The 17,049-nt window shown below is 41.1% G+C and overlaps 1 protein-coding gene across 7 annotated transcripts in view; it reads left to right on the top strand.

Moving 5' to 3' along the window:
* The window catches only part of PLAG1 (PLAG1 zinc finger), a 52,378-nt gene extending 35,576 nt beyond the window's left edge, over positions 1-16,802 (top strand). For 4 of the 7 annotated variants that reach the window (XM_066331290.1, XM_066331298.1, XM_066331274.1 and 1 more), the window contains 3 exons: positions 5,681-5,780; positions 9,614-9,972; positions 10,568-16,802. In XM_066331290.1, coding sequence (XP_066187387.1) covers positions 9,731-9,972; positions 10,568-11,831 — 1,506 coding nt within the window. In that variant the 5' untranslated portion in view covers positions 5,681-5,780; positions 9,614-9,730 and the 3' untranslated portion in view covers positions 11,832-16,802. The remainder of the gene's footprint in view (positions 1-5,680; positions 5,781-9,613; positions 9,973-10,567) is intronic. The other 3 variants (XM_066331307.1, XM_066331313.1, XM_066331322.1) reach the window with 3 other exon arrangements.
* Positions 16,803-17,049: the final 247 nt, after the last annotated feature.

Raw genomic sequence — 17,049 nt, 5'->3', positions numbered from 1 at the left:
GCTTGAATCCTTGGAGCAGGATCTCCCTGAATTGAGGTGTGTGCTATAAGTGGGGACTGAAGTTCAAGATAAGATAAATACAGCCTTGTATATAAATATATTTTAAAACCCGCACAGCAAAACTGTCTATTCTTTTGTGATTAGTTTGCATATGTGTGCATGCTCCCTTTACATGAAGCATCACTGTACCATAGAGCCGGAGCTTACATCTTCGAATGGTTATTTGCAGTAATTGCTGTCTGAAAATGCAGAAGGCCGAGTGGCATCACCCACCTCTCAATGCCATCTTGTCTCACTGGGGTCTCAGTGTTGGACCCCTTTGTCTTTTCTTATCTGTCTATCAGCTTATGAGGGGAGGAGCTGTAAAGTCCTGGCTGATTCCCAGCTGCTGTCAGGTAGGATACTTGCCAGCTCTCCCCTCTAGCTGCCTGCCATACAAAAGGCCAAAGTGCCAGAGACATGGCTCTGGGGGCCAAGATCTGTCGCTCCAGCCATTTGGCAGTGCTTATTTTTAGACAGTTGTGTCAAGTGTTTGTACATGTTGCTTGCTGTTCAAAACTCTTCCAAATTACACAAAAAAGCAGACAGAAAATTAAATTCCACTTTGTGAAAGGGCAGGTGTGAGCCTCTCTTGGCCTAGTCAGACTTCATGGCCAAGTTCACTTTCTGGTTGCCTCACCCTAGCAATGCCCATTCTTCCTCCTTTCTGTCCTCCAGCGTCAATGCCTCAGCTTGAGTTTCCAGATGCAGAACCACAGAAGGACCTTCATTGCCCCTTCGCCTTCCACCTCTATTCAGCCAAGAACAGATGGGGGAGGATCAATGTCTTCCTACCAAAGCCAGGATTCTCTTTCTAAATATGGGCAAAGGTGAGCAGGCTCCCTCAGATGTCTCTTTTAAAAAGTGACATGCTGTTCAAATAAATGCAGATCAAATGGCCTGCCAAGCACAAGCAGGGATGTAGACCCCTGAATCAGTCAGAAGGGTTGATTTTAATTCAACTTGGAGAAAGGCACCCCTAAAGTCATCAATGCCCCAACATCTTTGCATGGTTTTTTCTTACCTGCTTGACTGTTTTCATTGATGGGATCAGCTTCTCCATCTGAGATCTTCCCTTATGGAAAGTTAGTTCTCTCTAAGAGGGACCTCTGAAAGCCACAGGTGGGAAGCTGGATCTTCTGCTGCCTGCAGCTACTCTGAGTTGAAGCTTCTCCTGCAAAAAATCCAGTGTTTTTCTACAGAGCCAGTCAGACCTCCTGCTCTCTCTCGGAGGCCCATACAGGTGTGCAGTAGGCACGTTGATCCTTGTTGATCCAGGAAGGGTGTCTGAGCCTTGCAGGGCTGCAGGTCCCAGCATGCTGTCCTGGAGCAGTGCAGGCACTTTGCCACTTCTGCCCTCAGCCCCTTCCAACAGCTATATCAGCAGGAGGATTCAATCTGCTCCCCCACAAAATGGAACTGCCTAGTGAGAGGCTTATGTGTAAGCCCACAGCACAGGGAAAGCCAGAGAAGGCTACATGGTTGCTTTAATGTGGGGTTAGATTCCTTCATCTTCAGGAGGTCTGGCAACATTTGTGCCATTTTAAGAGCCCCATGTGGAGGGGATGAAGTTTGTAGTTGGAGTCATAGAACAGTTTGGGTTGGAAGGGACTTTAAAGATCACCTAGTACCAGCCCTCATGCCATGGGCAGGGAAACCTCCCACTAGACCAGGTTGCTCAAAGCTCCATCCAACCTGTCCCCTTGAGCCCTTTGGGGATGGGGCATTCGCAGCTTCTCTGGGCAGCTGTTCCTCTCTACAAACAGAGGTGCTGTCTCACAGTCATTTTGGCTCTTCTGAGCCACAGTGAGTGGCTACATCAGCTGTCTCTTGCTCATGATTTCACTAACTCAGCTCCCCCAGCTAGTGCTCCAACAGAGTAGATTTCATTTGTCAGTACTTTTTAATCAGGTGACTGCTTGTCAGTGCTTTTTAGGCTATTGGTCACCTGGTACAGAAAAGAGGAAAAATCATTACTTATGCTATGATAATGCTGGCTCCTCCAGGTACATGGGCAATAGAGGCACCAAAAGTCTCTGTTGTCCTTTACTCTGAGTGGGTCTTTACTGTTGATAAACCTGAGAGAGGTTGGACTGGGGCATCCTGAGATTAATTTGCTCCATTACCACCCTGAGCAGCAGCAACTCCTTGCTTTCTTGGGTTGCGCTTGTTCATCCTCTTTCTTCCTCAACTGGGAATTCAGTCGGTGTTTCAGCTTTCCAAACCTCACACAACAATTCCAGCCAGGATGTCAACTCTTGCCCATGTATTTCTCTCCCATACCCCTGCTCCCTTTTATCAACCACAGCAAACCTTGCTGGCTCGTGTCACATCAGCACCTAAACCCCTGAGGTGGGAGCACAGTTTGGGAGCAGCAGGAGAGAGGGAGGTTGCCATTTGCTGAAGCAGTGCATTGATGGCAGTGGCACGTGTGATTGGATTTGTGCCACAGTGTGAGTGAGGAGCAGAAGTGGGAGCTGCCGCTGCTGCTGGCTCTGCTAGGTGGGGCAGTGGTGAGTGTGGCACTGCTGGGGAGTCCTTTGCCTTGTGTGGAGCTGGGAGGGTTCACAGGCACAGCCTGGATGGACATAACTGACTTCAGAGGACTTGGTCCTGTCCGTGTGAGTACGTGCTCACCTGGGATCTGTGCGGACCTTAAAGAATCACGGTTTCCTTAGGGTAAGTAAACATTTTCCATTTTGTTTCCTTAAAGAAATATTTAATACCCATGATGACTCTAATGCTATTAACTCCTTACTGAGTTTTCCCGTTATTATGATCCTAATATTTCTAGGACCCTTCCTTTGGCTTAAAGCTGATTGATTTCAGGAACTGAAACTAGATTTGCTGTTTTATATAAAAGGAAAAATGACAAATACTGTATTCTCAGTACTGTGTTCTCATTACCATTACTGCTTTTTTATTTTGAAAGAAAATAACCATGAAACTGTTGTTTTCCTTTAGTGTGCTTGAACCCTCTTAAGTATGAAAAGCAGGTTAGGAGGAGGATTATTGGTGATATTTCTCTATTGTCTTCATTATCCTTTTAGTTGAGATAGCAAATGTTTTAAAATATTTTCAAGTGTAACTATTTTATCAGATTTTCAGATAGGAATTTTGAATCTGGAAAAAGAAAGTGTTACTCTTTTTAATAATAAAAAGATTCGATTATTTTTTATTCATATTTTGTATTATTTATCTTCCATATAAGGGTTTTGGGGCACTTTTTTTTTTGGTTGAAATTCAAATATTATCTAATCTGGAGTTATCAGGGTGTTTGGAGACCTAGCAAAATCAGTGCTTCACAAATTCTGGAAGATCTGGTAAATTGTATGAATTCTAAGAATTCTGACAGAGAAGTTGTGTTTTGTTACTAGCACCCAAGTGGGCTTTGGGCACATGCATGTGACTGCATTTTGCAGTGTGATGCTTCTCTGCTTCATGTGGAGAATACTTTGAACTTTGTTATTCATTGAAAAATCTTCCTACCTCATCTATGTGAAAAGCTTAATAAAACTATGACTATAAGCAGTTACAAGGAGAACAGTACATCTTTGTCCAGTATTATGCCTGAGACACTTTCTGACACCTGAAGGTTCTGAAAAAGGTGGTCTAGAAATCAGCGTTATCGTGGACAACTTTTGTCTTTTGTGCATAAGGAAAGGTCTTTTATCCAATAGCATGTTTATTGTTGCAAAGCGTAGGAATTATTTTATCTTTTCACTTAATCCTGTCAAATGGTGTAAATGTTTTCATTATTCATACAAATGTAGCCCCTTCTGTATGTATGTTGAGCTCTTTATGTAATAATGGCCCTGTAGAAATTGAGATCCCACTAATTGTAGGTGTAGCATTGCCCTCACCTGGATCCACTGCATTGTGATTTTGTTGTATTCATAAGGTAATGAATGAATGCGAGTAACTGAGTGTCCTTTTTCATTCTCCTCAGCATTTTAGCTACATCTTATGCTTGTCTTGTTTATTTACTCGTTCCAGTTGCTTCATTTTCCCCTGGTTTCCATAGTCCTTCCATGTCTCTAGTGGCCTGTCTCTGAGGGCATCTGCTTTTTGCTAGTGGCTTTAGATGTGTGGTGAGCACTGAGGACTATAAACATTTAAGAAAAAAATATTAAATGCCACTGAGAGGACTATAATATGTTAACAGGATTTGTTGGGGTCTTTTTTCCAAACAGGAAATAGTCTGTAAATGCAAATATTGAAGGAGCTAAGTCCATGAGGACTTAGTCCGTTACATCTGTGTGTGTTGTCTTAAATATTGTCTACGTAACAATAGTAGTATGTTAGTAGAAACATCTGGGGAATGAAACTCTTCCTTTGTGACAGTGGAAGATGTTGAGATGGACATTGCAGGGGAGTGGATTTATAAGGGTCTTGCTGTGAGAGGAGGTAAGGAGTCATCAGTGTTTTCTCTCTTAAACAAGGTGATTTGGGGACCCCAAAAAGTGGAGGTGAGGGTTGTGCTCATTAGTTGAAAACAGAACTTTTTCTTGGAGTACTGGAGCAGTGTCTGCCTCCTGCCTGTATGTACAAAGCCCCACATAAATTTTCCTCAGCCATCAGAGAGCTTCAGTTGGTTGCTCTGAAGCACTTCTGACATTAATAGGTGTTTAGGGACACCTGTTTGCTCACATTCATGCTCACCAACAGAGAATGCTGAGGCTGTGCAGAGCTGAAGTTGGTATCAAAAGGCAGTATGATTTCTGGAATGCATGGGAAGCCAGAAGGGAAAATGTTTTGTGTAGGGGGAAATGTTAGATTATGACAGGGCTCCTGCCAAACAGCTTCAGCCTGCTGTGGGGTATGAGCACTGTGCAGGGCTTTGCCCTTACACATCTGGAAGAGTTGGACAGGATAAACCTCCTCATTACAATGAGGCACTGAATATGTTTTCTGTGTATACCTGTGTCATCCAGGAGGCCTTCTAGCAAGAAAAGGAAGACCTGCTGCAAATTTGCAAAAGGATGATGGCAGGGGAAAGGGAGATATAAGGGAAATTCCAAAAAGGCCCTCTCAGTTTGTTCAGGCATACCTAGACTTGCCCTCCTTTGGGATTTACCTGTAGCCTGTTCATCATTAAGAGGTTTTATTATTTTTTTAAAATTAATTTTATTTTCCTTTGCAGGTCACCCTTTAAGCTGCTATTTCCTGTATAATTAAGCAGAATGAAGGCATTAGGTTCTAGTAAAGTTGGGCCTAATCCAGAATCTTCTCTTATTCAGTCCTTTCTGAGTAAGAAACTCAAGTCTGGGCCCAGCATTTCACATGTTTTGCTGTTACATCTAAATTATTTGTGGTCTGTGGATTTTTAAATTTTTTTGACTTTATGAAATCTCCTTTGCTTTTGTCTAATTTTATCTCTTTATGTGTCACTGTCCAGCATAGCATTAGTTGAAATTATGTAAGTATACTGCAAATTGAAGTGCATAATTGCCACTGATAATGCAAGAATGATTCCTGCAGTTTATAATTAACAGTATATAATGTTCTGTGCATGGGTTGGATCTGTCCCTTTTAACTTTTCCTTTCCAATTCTTTCCAATCCCTGGTCTTGCCGCATCACAACCTTTATGAATGCACTGGTTTCGCTGGAGTCTAGTCCATTGTTCCTTTTGTTTTTCAGACCAGTAAAAATGGGAAGTACTGGATTCTGGTTTCCTCCAAGAAGAGTCAGCGGAACTGGTTAAGACCAAAATCTGAGGACTTTAGTGGGCAAACATCAGGTGTGCATTGAACAGAGGCTGCTTTAATCCTGCTTTAAGTATACGCTTCTTTAAAAATAGTATTATATATAAGCTTTTGTGTAACATGTTTGTTATATTTGATACTGCACATGTTTATTCATCCTGCAGTTGTGAAAGCACCAGTAAGAATGTGGATTTTAAGTGATGATATGTTGAGACACAAGTAGGCGATACTACTCATAAAATTCTTTCAGCTGGTCTTTGGAAAATTTAATATTTGAGGATCAGTGGGTTTTTAAAGTTTTATCTCCATTGCTCAGTCTATATATCCACACCCAAAAAAAAAAGGAGAAAAAGTGGTTATTTGGTATTCAGAGATCAATACTGACATTCTTAATTGCCTCACCTATTGAGAAGTGGTACTGAGATAATAGTGCATACATGTTTTTTAATAAAGCGCTGTCGTTGTTAAAGATTGAATCACACTATATTTGTTCTAATGATGCATTTTTAAGGACAGTTAAACACAGTTCAAAGTCAGCTTAATTAGTTTTGATGGTAGAGGAACAAAACCCGAATTCTTTGTCCCTGTGAATGTTCTGACTGGTACAGCAGCTAGGTTACCTAAAGTTCTGGGGAAGATAACAGTAATGTTATATTGGCCTGAATATAGGATGTTCTCCAGCCTGAGGTGTGATCTTCGCATTGAGAAAAGAAGTGAGAAGTTGTCAGATGTTAATTTATTGAGCCCAGTATGCTGTTCCACAAAAAAGGCTGCTTCTGACATCACATCAGATTCTGCAGAGCACCCTTCGGCATGGCCTCACATCCTGCATCTCCCCAGCTTGATGCACGTCCAGTTCCTTCCCACCCACCCACTGTTACCAGCTCACCCCTATCCTCATGTCCTTAAATATTCCCAATGCCTATGCAACACTCCCTGAGCCTCCCTAGCCCTACACCCCTGTCCTGGTTCTGTCCACTCTCCCTCCCTGTGGTGGCTCATCCTCCTTTCCTGCTGTCCCCGCTTCTCTTGTCACTCTCTAGGCACAGTGTCCACTTGCTGCTGAGCTCTGGACCCAGCATGGCTGAAGTAGCACCAGTCTCGTGCAGCAGACTGTGGAGGCTGTTCCCGCCTTTTTGTTGCCTTTTCTGCTAATCCTGCCTGCCCTGTCTCAGGCTAGGTATGGATTTGGCAGGGGGGCCAGTGGGGCTGGATCCCTTGTACCCCATTGGGGCTGTAAGTGTGCCCTGGCCATGCCGTGAGGGCTGTGACTGCTGTGCTCTCAGCTCTGTCTGGTGGGTCTAATGCAGGTGCCTGTGTGGTATAAAAGTACCCTGTGCAAGTGTAGGTCGGGTTGGATTTTTTTTTCTCCCCCCTGAACTTCATTTGTCAGGAGAGATTAGACTAAAACAAAATTTCATTCTACATTCAGGCCAATATGCACTGAAGACCACTGTACTCATTAACAGAAGAACAAAATTAATTTTATTACCAGATTCTGATTAAAGCTTGTATTTAAAAAAAAAAAAGCCCTTTCAATCAACAGATATATCACAACTTTGACTTGAATCAGACTCTCCTTTTGATTACGTTGGTGGCGTCATTGAACTCTTTGTAACTGGTCTTCATTTACTTTTATTGAAGAAAAGTATTGCTTCTAGGTCTAAGACAAACAACTATTCCTTATGAAGTACAATTAGTGAACTAGATTGTTGATTATGAGACAGAAAATAAAATTAAGCTGATATTTTGAAGACCTGTGTGTTTTCCCACTCATGGAACTGATGTCTCCAGGCTTCATCCCACGAGTGGGAATGAGTTTGAGATAAATCTGAAATTAGAAGAGTCCTTAAAAAAAGCCTTTTCTCTCACTAGATATCTTTAAAAGAAGTTTAGTGCTTCCTTATAAAATTGAAGTGAATAAGGTGGTCTTGCAAAACTGCTTGCTTAAAGGGGGTGGCACAGTTTAACCTGTCATTCAAGGACCTCAGGATTAAAAGGAAGCAGATTTCCATCTTAGTATGCCAGTATTTCTCTCCTCCTCTAAAGACAAGGAAAAATGGGGAGGAGGGAGGAAAAGGCTTAGACAAAGACATACTCTGTGTACACATTTCAAATGGAGGTCTCAGTCTCAGTCAGGATTTCTTCAAATGCAGATATTAAAGAGGCGCTTCCCCTTCTTCCTCTCCCTGCTTCTTCTGTCCTGCCATGCATTGAGGAAAACACAGGCTTTCCTTCCTTCTTGCTTTCTTCCAGGACCATGCTGGGGCACTTGCAATGACCGTGTAGTTTTCCCCCCGGCACACCTGGGCGCTGCTCTCCATTCCTCTCTGGAGCAGTTGGCGCTCTCCTTCTCTGCTGAGCCTCAGCGCGGGTGAGAGGACAGCTAAGGCCGGGGCTCCCTCCCAGCTCCCCTCCTTCACTGCCAGCAGGGAAGAGCCCGGCTTGTTTTCCAGGGAGGTGGCGTTGGGCTGGAGCAGCTGCAGCCTGGTGGTGCCTGCCCGGCTCCAGCTGCCCGTGTCCACCTGTCCCGGCAGCTGCGGCTCCCGCAGCCCGCGCTGTGCCCGGCCCCGAGCCCTGCCCCGGCCGCTGCCCCGCCCCGGTGCCGCCCAGCCCGGCCGCCTTCTGTGCAGCTGCCCCGGCTCAGACCGGAGAGGACAGCAGCTGCCAGCCGCAACACCGGGGCTGGGGGTGGGTGGTGCCACTTTCAAGAGAGGAAGGCTAAATTTTGGGGCTTTCCATCCTTCCCAAATGCTTGCATTGAGTGCTGTCCTGCTGTCCTCCTTGTTCCCGCTGCTGCAGACCTCACGCTCCACCCTTCTCACTACGGTTGGCACAGCATTTTGGTATCTATAGTAGCAGTTGTGCTCCAAGGATGAAGCAAAGCTGTCAGCAACCCCTGACAAAGGAGGGCTGTTGAGTGCCCTGTGATGGCAGGGGCCCAGTTGCCACTATATGATACCAGATGACAAATTTAAAGCTTCTCACCCACAAGTCAGACACAAGGATCACGTAATGCACCTCCTGTCAGTGAAAGCCTCCGGTTTAGTTCACATTTTACTATGCCACAGGGGCAGGACTTGGAGCCCTCATCCTGAGCTAGCCTGAGTGTTTACAGCGTTCATGTCTCACAGGGTAGCATGAGGATGCTGGTGGTCTCCAGCGCTGGGCTGATAAAACCTTGATCTGTCTCATCTAACCCTAATCCGTGGGACTTCTGTCAGTCATAGATCAAGTCTCTGTTAGCAGAGGGTGACTTTACAGCAGAATTTCACCTGATGTTAGTCATCATTGGCAGCACATGCATTTTGCTAGAGTAGATGTGTAGATGTGCAGTAATCACGGGGAAGGAGGTACATCTAAAAGGGAACCTGAGCTTTGCCCTCCATAGTGTTCAGCGTAGGCACTGCCGTGTTTTGTGCAGGTTTTCAAACATTTTAAGGCTTACAGACTTTCACTTTGATAGGGGTGTGGGGGTGTGTGCGCGTGCATGTGTGCTTGGGGATGTCTGTGCAAACACCACAGGCGCGGCTGTAATTCCTTTGAAATTGGAAGCTGCCTAAAAGTGCTTGGGTAGATAGGCTCTTTGCCTGATATCTCCCTTAATCTGACAGAAACTTTGCTGTTCTCCATCAGTGCTTGAGGGGAAGGTTGTGAGGTGTGATTTCAGGGCATATGTGGATCTGTTCCTCCTGAGCAATGCGTTTTAAGAGTTGCAGCAAATAGTATAAAGAAACCTTTAGGTATTACATTAGACCAGCTGAACCTAACTTTATTTTTAAGTTTTATTCAGAAGCATCACATAGCAAGTAAACTTCAAAATCTAAGTTTAGTTACAAACTAGTTGTTTCTTATTTTTTTTTTCCAGTCCCCTTTTGCTTTCTTTTACGACCACATGAAACTTGAGAAGCCATCTAAAGCTAAATCATTTAGTGGAGTTGGGCAATTCCCAAGTGTCCAACAAGAAGGCCTGGTTTAGGCTGCGATGGCCACTGTCATTCCTGGTGATTTGTCAGAAGTAAGAGATACCCAGAAAGTCCCTTCAGGGAAACGTAAGCGTGGTGAAACCAAACCAAGAAAAAACTTTCCTTGCCAACTGTGTGACAAGGCCTTTAACAGTGTTGAGAAATTAAAGGTTCACTCATACTCTCACACAGGAGAGAGGCCCTACAAGTGCACACAACAAGACTGCACCAAGGCCTTTGTTTCTAAGTACAAATTACTAAGGTATTAAACTCTATTTATCTTTCAGATTATATTATCTATTTTATGTTGGCCGTGTTAAGCCGTGTAAAAGTATATATTTCTGTACGCCTTCAGCTGATTGCAGAGAGGATGTGTTAATTAAAGTAGCCATTGGATTGTTTCTAGAATTCTAAATTACCTAAGTTTGCAAGCTAATGTCTTTGATTTTGTTTCTTAATTTGTTTTCTGCTTTTGTTTTCTGTTTGTTTGTTTTTGTTTTGTTTTGTTTTGTTTTTAATGAGCGTAGAATTTTCATTTGTATAAGGAATTGTCACAAGAAAAACAGTTTGGACTGAAAGTTCTTTGGCTATGGACTTTTACATGAGTACTTTCATACTTGCCCATATACCCCTGTTACAGTAGCTAAAACCCACCAAAACTAAGGTGTCAATTTAAGAGAAATGGCTCGCGTTTTGCTATATTTAAATTTGTCAAACTGTCTTTGTAGTGTCATGCTTTCAGTTAAAAGGTTCTGTTGCAAAGCAGCCCTTAGTGTAGTATTTAGCTGCCATTAAAAAATGAGCACGTGTGTTTTTTGATCAAAATAATTACTTACAGAATATATCTGTGTTTAAAGGCATATGGCTACTCATTCTCCTGAGAAAACCCACAAGTGTAATTATTGTGAGAAAATGTTTCACCGAAAAGATCACCTAAAGAATCACCTACATACACACAATCCCAACAAAGAGGCCTTTAAGTGTGAAGAATGTGGAAAGAACTACAATACCAAGCTTGGGTTCAAACGTCACCTGGCTTTGCATGCTGCAACAAGTGGTGACCTCACCTGTAAGGTATGTTTGCAGACTTTTGAAAGCACAGGAGTGCTGCTGGAGCACCTAAAAACTCATGCAGGCAAGTCATCGGGTGGAGTGAAGGAAAAAAAGCACCAGTGTGAACACTGTGACCGTCGGTTCTACACCCGAAAGGATGTCCGCAGACACATGGTAGTGCACACTGGAAGAAAGGACTTCCTCTGTCAGTACTGTGCACAGAGATTTGGGCGGAAGGATCACCTCACGCGCCACATGAAGAAAAGTCACAACCAAGAACTTTTGAAGGTCAAAACAGAGCCAATGGACCTTCTAGATCCCTTTACCTGCAATGTTTCTGTGCCTATTAAGGATGAGCTGCTTCCAGTGATGTCTTTACCTTCCAGTGAACTGACATCAAAGCCATTTACAAACACTTTGCAATTAAATCTCTACAACACTCAGATTCAGTCCATGCAGAGTTCTGCATCTGCACACCAAATGGTTGCCACATCGTTACCATTGGGAATGCCTTGTCCAATAGATATGGAGTCTGTCCACCCTTCTCACCAGCTATCGTTGAAATATCCGCTCGGTACTACCTCATACTCAGTTTCTATGCCTGAAAAAGAACAGCCGTTGAAAGGGGAAATTGAAAGTTACTTAATGGAGTTGCAAAGTGGTATGCCTTCTTCATCCCAGGATTCTCAAGCGTCTTCATCAAAACTAGGGCTGGATCCACAAGTAGGGCCACTAGATGATGGGTCTGGGGAAGTTTCCCTTTCCAAGGGCTCCGTTCCTATTAGCGAACCTCTAAACGCCCCATCATTGGACTTTTCTCAGCTGTTCAACTTCATACCTGTAAATGGCCCTCCCTATAATCCTTCTGTTTCGGTGGGAAACCTCGGGATGAGTTATACGCAAGAGGAGGCACATTCTTCTATGACTCAACTTCCACCACAAACCCAGGATCCACAAGATCCTAGCAATAGTATAGGCCTTGGGTCTCTGCACTCATTGTCAGCAGCTTTCACGAGCAGTCTAAGCACAACCACCACCCTACCACGATTTCATCAAGCTTTCCAATAGGATGTACAAAGCTGGCTTGTTAACTGTCTATTTGTAGAAATGCCTTAGGTGACCATTTTTAACTTAGTGCCTACTATAAGACATTATAAATTCTCTGCTTTTGTACAGTACCAATCTCATGAAGCCAGTAAGAAATTTAAATTAACTTTTTTTTAATGTTTTGAAAGTGTTTATTCTCAGCTGTGTTTACTTTGGTTTGTTGGTTTTTTTAAACAGTCTCATTGTATTGTTTTCATTTTCACTGCCAATTTACACATTTAAAACGTTCAGTAGAAAGTCATCCCAAGCAAACTTGCAACACTCATCCCGTTTTTAAAACCTTTTCAACCATACCAGCTATTCTGTTTTATTCATGTCAGTGGTAGAACTGCCACTTTTACCTTTTAATATATTTTACTATTTGCAAATAATCCATTTAAAATATGTATCACTAAGATTCCTGAGATTTGGGAAAAAAATTCTCCAGTCTGTTTCCAAACAAATCCTGTTCCCAAATGGTGACACATCTGACGTGTTCTATAATGACAAATCTAAATTTTTTAAATAAATATAGAATTCAGATTTTTCTGAAAATTTGTGTGTGTATATATAGAAGTCCATATATACACATGTACATATATATAGCATTTTGACTTGTATTAAAGTCATTATAAAAGTTGTTAAGAATTTTGCCATTTTCTGGCTTAAATTTTGGTGGCCTGTTACGGATAACAGAAAAAGAAAATTAGTGTAATTCTCTAAAATTAGGGCTGAACAGAATTTCGACAGAGAATCTCTGCTTGCCTAAATGACAGATGTTTCAAGTTGAATTTGAAACTGTTGTGCTTTCGTGACTCTGGTATAGGGAAACAGGCAAAATTAATGGCTGATCTTGAAATATAAAGATGTTGTAATGTAGTAATGCAGAATATTTTGTCGCAGTTTTTGTTTTAATTCTTAACTTGCTGTTTTTTTCTCTTTAGTAGCATAGAAAGAATACTGCATAGGAACCTTCCAGTAGCGTGTTCACATTTGTAGGCATCAGCCTTCTCCCCGCTGCCACCGCCAAAGGGTGGATCAAGTCCAGCCAGAAAGTGTGTACCTATTTTCAAAACTAGTGTGCAGTCAGAAAGTGAATGTAAATTTGCAACTACCAGTTTGATTTGTTTTGTTTTTATTGGAGTGATCTTTTCAGTTGTGTTACATGGTGTGTTATGTCCTCCTAAGCAACAAGTTAGATGTTAATCACACTTTCTACACCTGGGTACTTGGTTAGGGACTTTTTGCCCATTGCCAAGATTTAAAGACAGGACTCTTAGGAGTGAAGTAAAAGCATATTGCTTACACCACTTTTACCTAATGCAATATATTCTATTCCCCAACCCCTAATAACCAAAAGAGGAAAAAAAAAAAAACCCTAAAAAAACAACCAACCCTGTGATGCATAAAAGCAAACTAGATTTGCTGTAATTCAACAATAACATAATTTTCCTTGTCATTTTTGTACAAGGAATTAAAAAATGGAAAATCTAGTACATTAGTATCTCTCAAACAATAATGAGGATTCATACAAGGTTTTAAGTGGTTAAACTAAATATACTTCACAGAAACAAAAGTTGCTCCCATTTAAGGAGCTCATGCTCCACATGTTTTATCAGTAGCTCCTACTGGTTTTTTTAATGCTAGGAGCAATATGCAGGTGTAGTTTTACTATTTTATACATATGTGTATTTAAATTTTATTACTGAAAAATAACATTTTTATAAATGTGTTTGTGTTCCAAAGGCATTAAAATAAGGATGTATTAATAAGGAAAATACCTTTTGAAATTCTGCAGACTACTCCTAGATTTTGGGTTTAGGAGCACGTTATCTCAAAGTGGGCGTTTAGCTCTGCTTCACGACTGCTTCCTCTGGTTTCTGTGAAACAGATTGCTCACTTACTTACATCTTTAGTTGAATGATTTGTTCAATATTGCTTTTTTTCCATTCACCTTTCTAAAGGAAAGAAAAACACAGATGAACAGAGCACAAGCTGAATGCAACCGAATGTAACTCTAGTTTATATGAACGGCCATAACGCATCTAAGAAAAACTGGGGTTTATTCTCAATCTTTTTTAATCTGAGATGAAGATAAATGGACTTAATTCCTCCAGTGGGTTATGTCCCACGTGGAGCCAAGCATCTGCCACTCTCCCTGCAGCAGAGGAGAGCTGGGAGTGTTTAGCATCCTGCAGCTGGCTCAGCAGTGCGGCCGGGCAGCGCTGCCCTCCCTGGGCAGCCTCTGGCACAGGAATTTCCAGTCTGGAGCCACTTTGTTATCAGCCCCATCTGCCAAAAGACTTCATAAAAAACAAAATCCACAGACACTTTGCCAACACCCGTTTCTTAGTGCGTAGCCAGAACCTTTACTACTTTGTTCGTGCCTTAGCTTCCTGAAAGGGATTGACATTTCACTTGGAGTTAGATGTACATTTCACTTGAGAAATAGAGACCTCAGACAAGATATTGAACCTCATTCAGTCAGGGTTTCAGTGGGTGCCTGCACCCAGAGTGTTTGCAGCTGAACTAGGATGTAGGGTAACATGGAAGCAGACTGACCCTTTAAGCAATACCAACACCACCAGTGTACTTTTGAGCATCACTTAGGTGAAGTCAATATTGGCCACTACTAAACCATCAGTTTTAAACCCCGTTTTCTTGATTTCCCATGGATTCTTGGTGGGAGGGGGGAGGGCTGGCTGATCATGCACCACTCTTTGTGCAACTTCTAAACTTCTAGTAAGGTTGTTTTGTTGTTGGTGTTTGTTTTTTTTGTTTTGTTTTTTTTGTTTTTTTTTTTTTTAAATATATATTTTTTTGTGTACTTGTTGCTTGTGCTTTATTTAGTAGTAAATTGTGGAATAGAGTGATTTATTGTTAATTTGGCAGTAGCGGTTTTTAAAAACCATATACTGACTGAAACATGAGCCAGAGCTGATTGCTTTATTAAGCTAATAATGAATGTTAAGAGTACATATTTTCAGGATCATTTGCCTAGTGAGCTAAACTTGTATTATAGGCCAATATTTTTTAAAATAAAGCTTGGTCAACCTCTATGTTACACATATTACAAGATATAGCACTTTCAAAAAGAAAACCTAAACCTTTTAAGAAAATTTCGTACAGGTTATGCTTTTTATTATAAAACCTTTTATTATAATTTGTTTCAAGTGCCATTAGATTACATATATGTAGGCCTTTGGTATAATGCTTTGTGTACAAAATGGTAGACATTGTAATTTTAAACAGGTACATTTTTACAGTGTTTTCTTATCAATTTGCTATATTGCACAGAACCAGTGTGTCTTTCTTAAGGGTTTTACAATGGTTTTTACTAGGTTTACATGTTTCAAACTACACTGTCTTCTACTGCCATTTTGAATACCAGTCAAAAAACAATTAGGACTTTGTCCTTACCGTTTGCAAACTGTGTCTTCTGGAGTTCTTGATGGTAAACTTTGTCAAAAATATTTAACATGCAGTATTTGATGCAGAATTTTTTTTATCACATCCTATCATCGCTATGCTGCTGTCTGAAGTTAACTTTGGGCCTGATCCTGCATCCATAAATGGGGATCCTGCATCCTTTGTTATGTCTGTCTCATACACTGGTTTAGCAGCATCTCCTGTATTCTTCTCAGTCTATAGATAAGCCTCTGAAATATATGTACTTACCTGGTATGTAGTAAACCATTATAGGCTTAGCTGCCCATCCTGCTTCCCCCCAGTGTACAGTTTAAACCACAGCTTACTTAGCATCATGCTCAACTTACAAGTAATGCCACAGTAGTTCAAAATGTGTTGGGGTAGTCCCAAAGCTTTTATGCAATAAGGGTGTCTTACTTTTGTTGGAAGGCAGTGTCTTTTGATAACAGTTATCTAGCCCTGGAAGTGACACAGAACTATTGCTAATCATATGTAAACACTTTTCAGTATAAGCTTCAGTGGTACAGTTGAACCAGAGTGAATGTTTATCTCCTCAGAAACACTCCTGCAATATTGTTATATTGGATCATGCTGCTAATGTAACTTGGGATACAACTCCTCTCATGGTGCTACAAACCTCCCTGTCTCATTCAGATGTATTTTTACCCATAGAAAAAAAAAAAAGGACTATACTAGACCTATAGTTGTATGATATATTTTTATACTGTGACTTAATTTGTCATTAATGAACTTTGTGCAACACCACAATGTATTCATATGCACTTGCAAAAGTAAAATTTTGGACATGCAAATTTAAACGCTGACAAGCCCAGCTCTTGTTCACAAAAATAGGTGACTGCTAGTTAATGTTAAATGTGGGCTTTTTATATGGTGTGGAGTGAAGAACATACTATATGTTACTAAAAGCCTTAGACAAAAACTGGGAAGAGTATATTGGTGAATGATGTCACACCCAAACCTGACTCGGATTGCTGAAATTATATTTTTAGCTAGTGGAAAAATTGTTTGGACTTGTATGCTAAAATGTTTTTAATGATAAAAGTTTTGAGTTGAAAAAAAACAGAGGGAAAAAAAAAAAGAACACAGAAAACCCTGCATTCCAGACTGAATTTGTATATGTTTCTTGCATTTAAAATTTGCTATCCTGTGATATGGGAAATTGAGTTGCTTATCATGTATATGTACTTTAAAATGTATTCACAAACTACTGTTGTATTTGTATAAAATATAGACAAAAAGATTGCATATATATTTTTGTGTATAAGCTCTGTAAAATAGCAATCACGTTATGAAGCTGCAGCAGAACTTCATTTTAAACATTCACATCCAAAGAAACAGACTATTTATTGTCCACATACCCTGATTATAAAATATACCTTGCTGCTATTAAACAATAGTGCTGCAGCTTCTTGTGGCCTACAGTGTTATGTTTGCTGTACAAAAATATGTGAACTCCACAAAATATATCAATAAAATTACAGAATGGTTTTAGTTAATGAATAACTTATGCCTGGCATTTCAATAGATAATCTTGATCTGCATGTTTGGGATTGCAAGAAGCAATTACAGGGTACATCCAGTTCTGCTGGGTGTAGTTTGCAAAGGCATAACTGTCTTTATAATTAATGACTGGTAAAATGTCAGCTTTTCAGAAAATTTTAAGGCATAAATATCTGCATTTCATGATTTCACCAAGGAACAAATGGAATGATGCAACTGTGTCTGTGACAAGACAGATCTGAACTGAAGG

Source organism: Sylvia atricapilla, chromosome 1 (assembly GCF_009819655.1).
Source record: "Sylvia atricapilla isolate bSylAtr1 chromosome 1, bSylAtr1.pri, whole genome shotgun sequence".
NCBI classification, from domain to species: domain Eukaryota; kingdom Metazoa; phylum Chordata; class Aves; order Passeriformes; family Sylviidae; genus Sylvia; species Sylvia atricapilla.
Note: the sequence above shows the minus strand (reverse complement) of the source record. Positions and strands in the feature narration are given on the sequence as shown.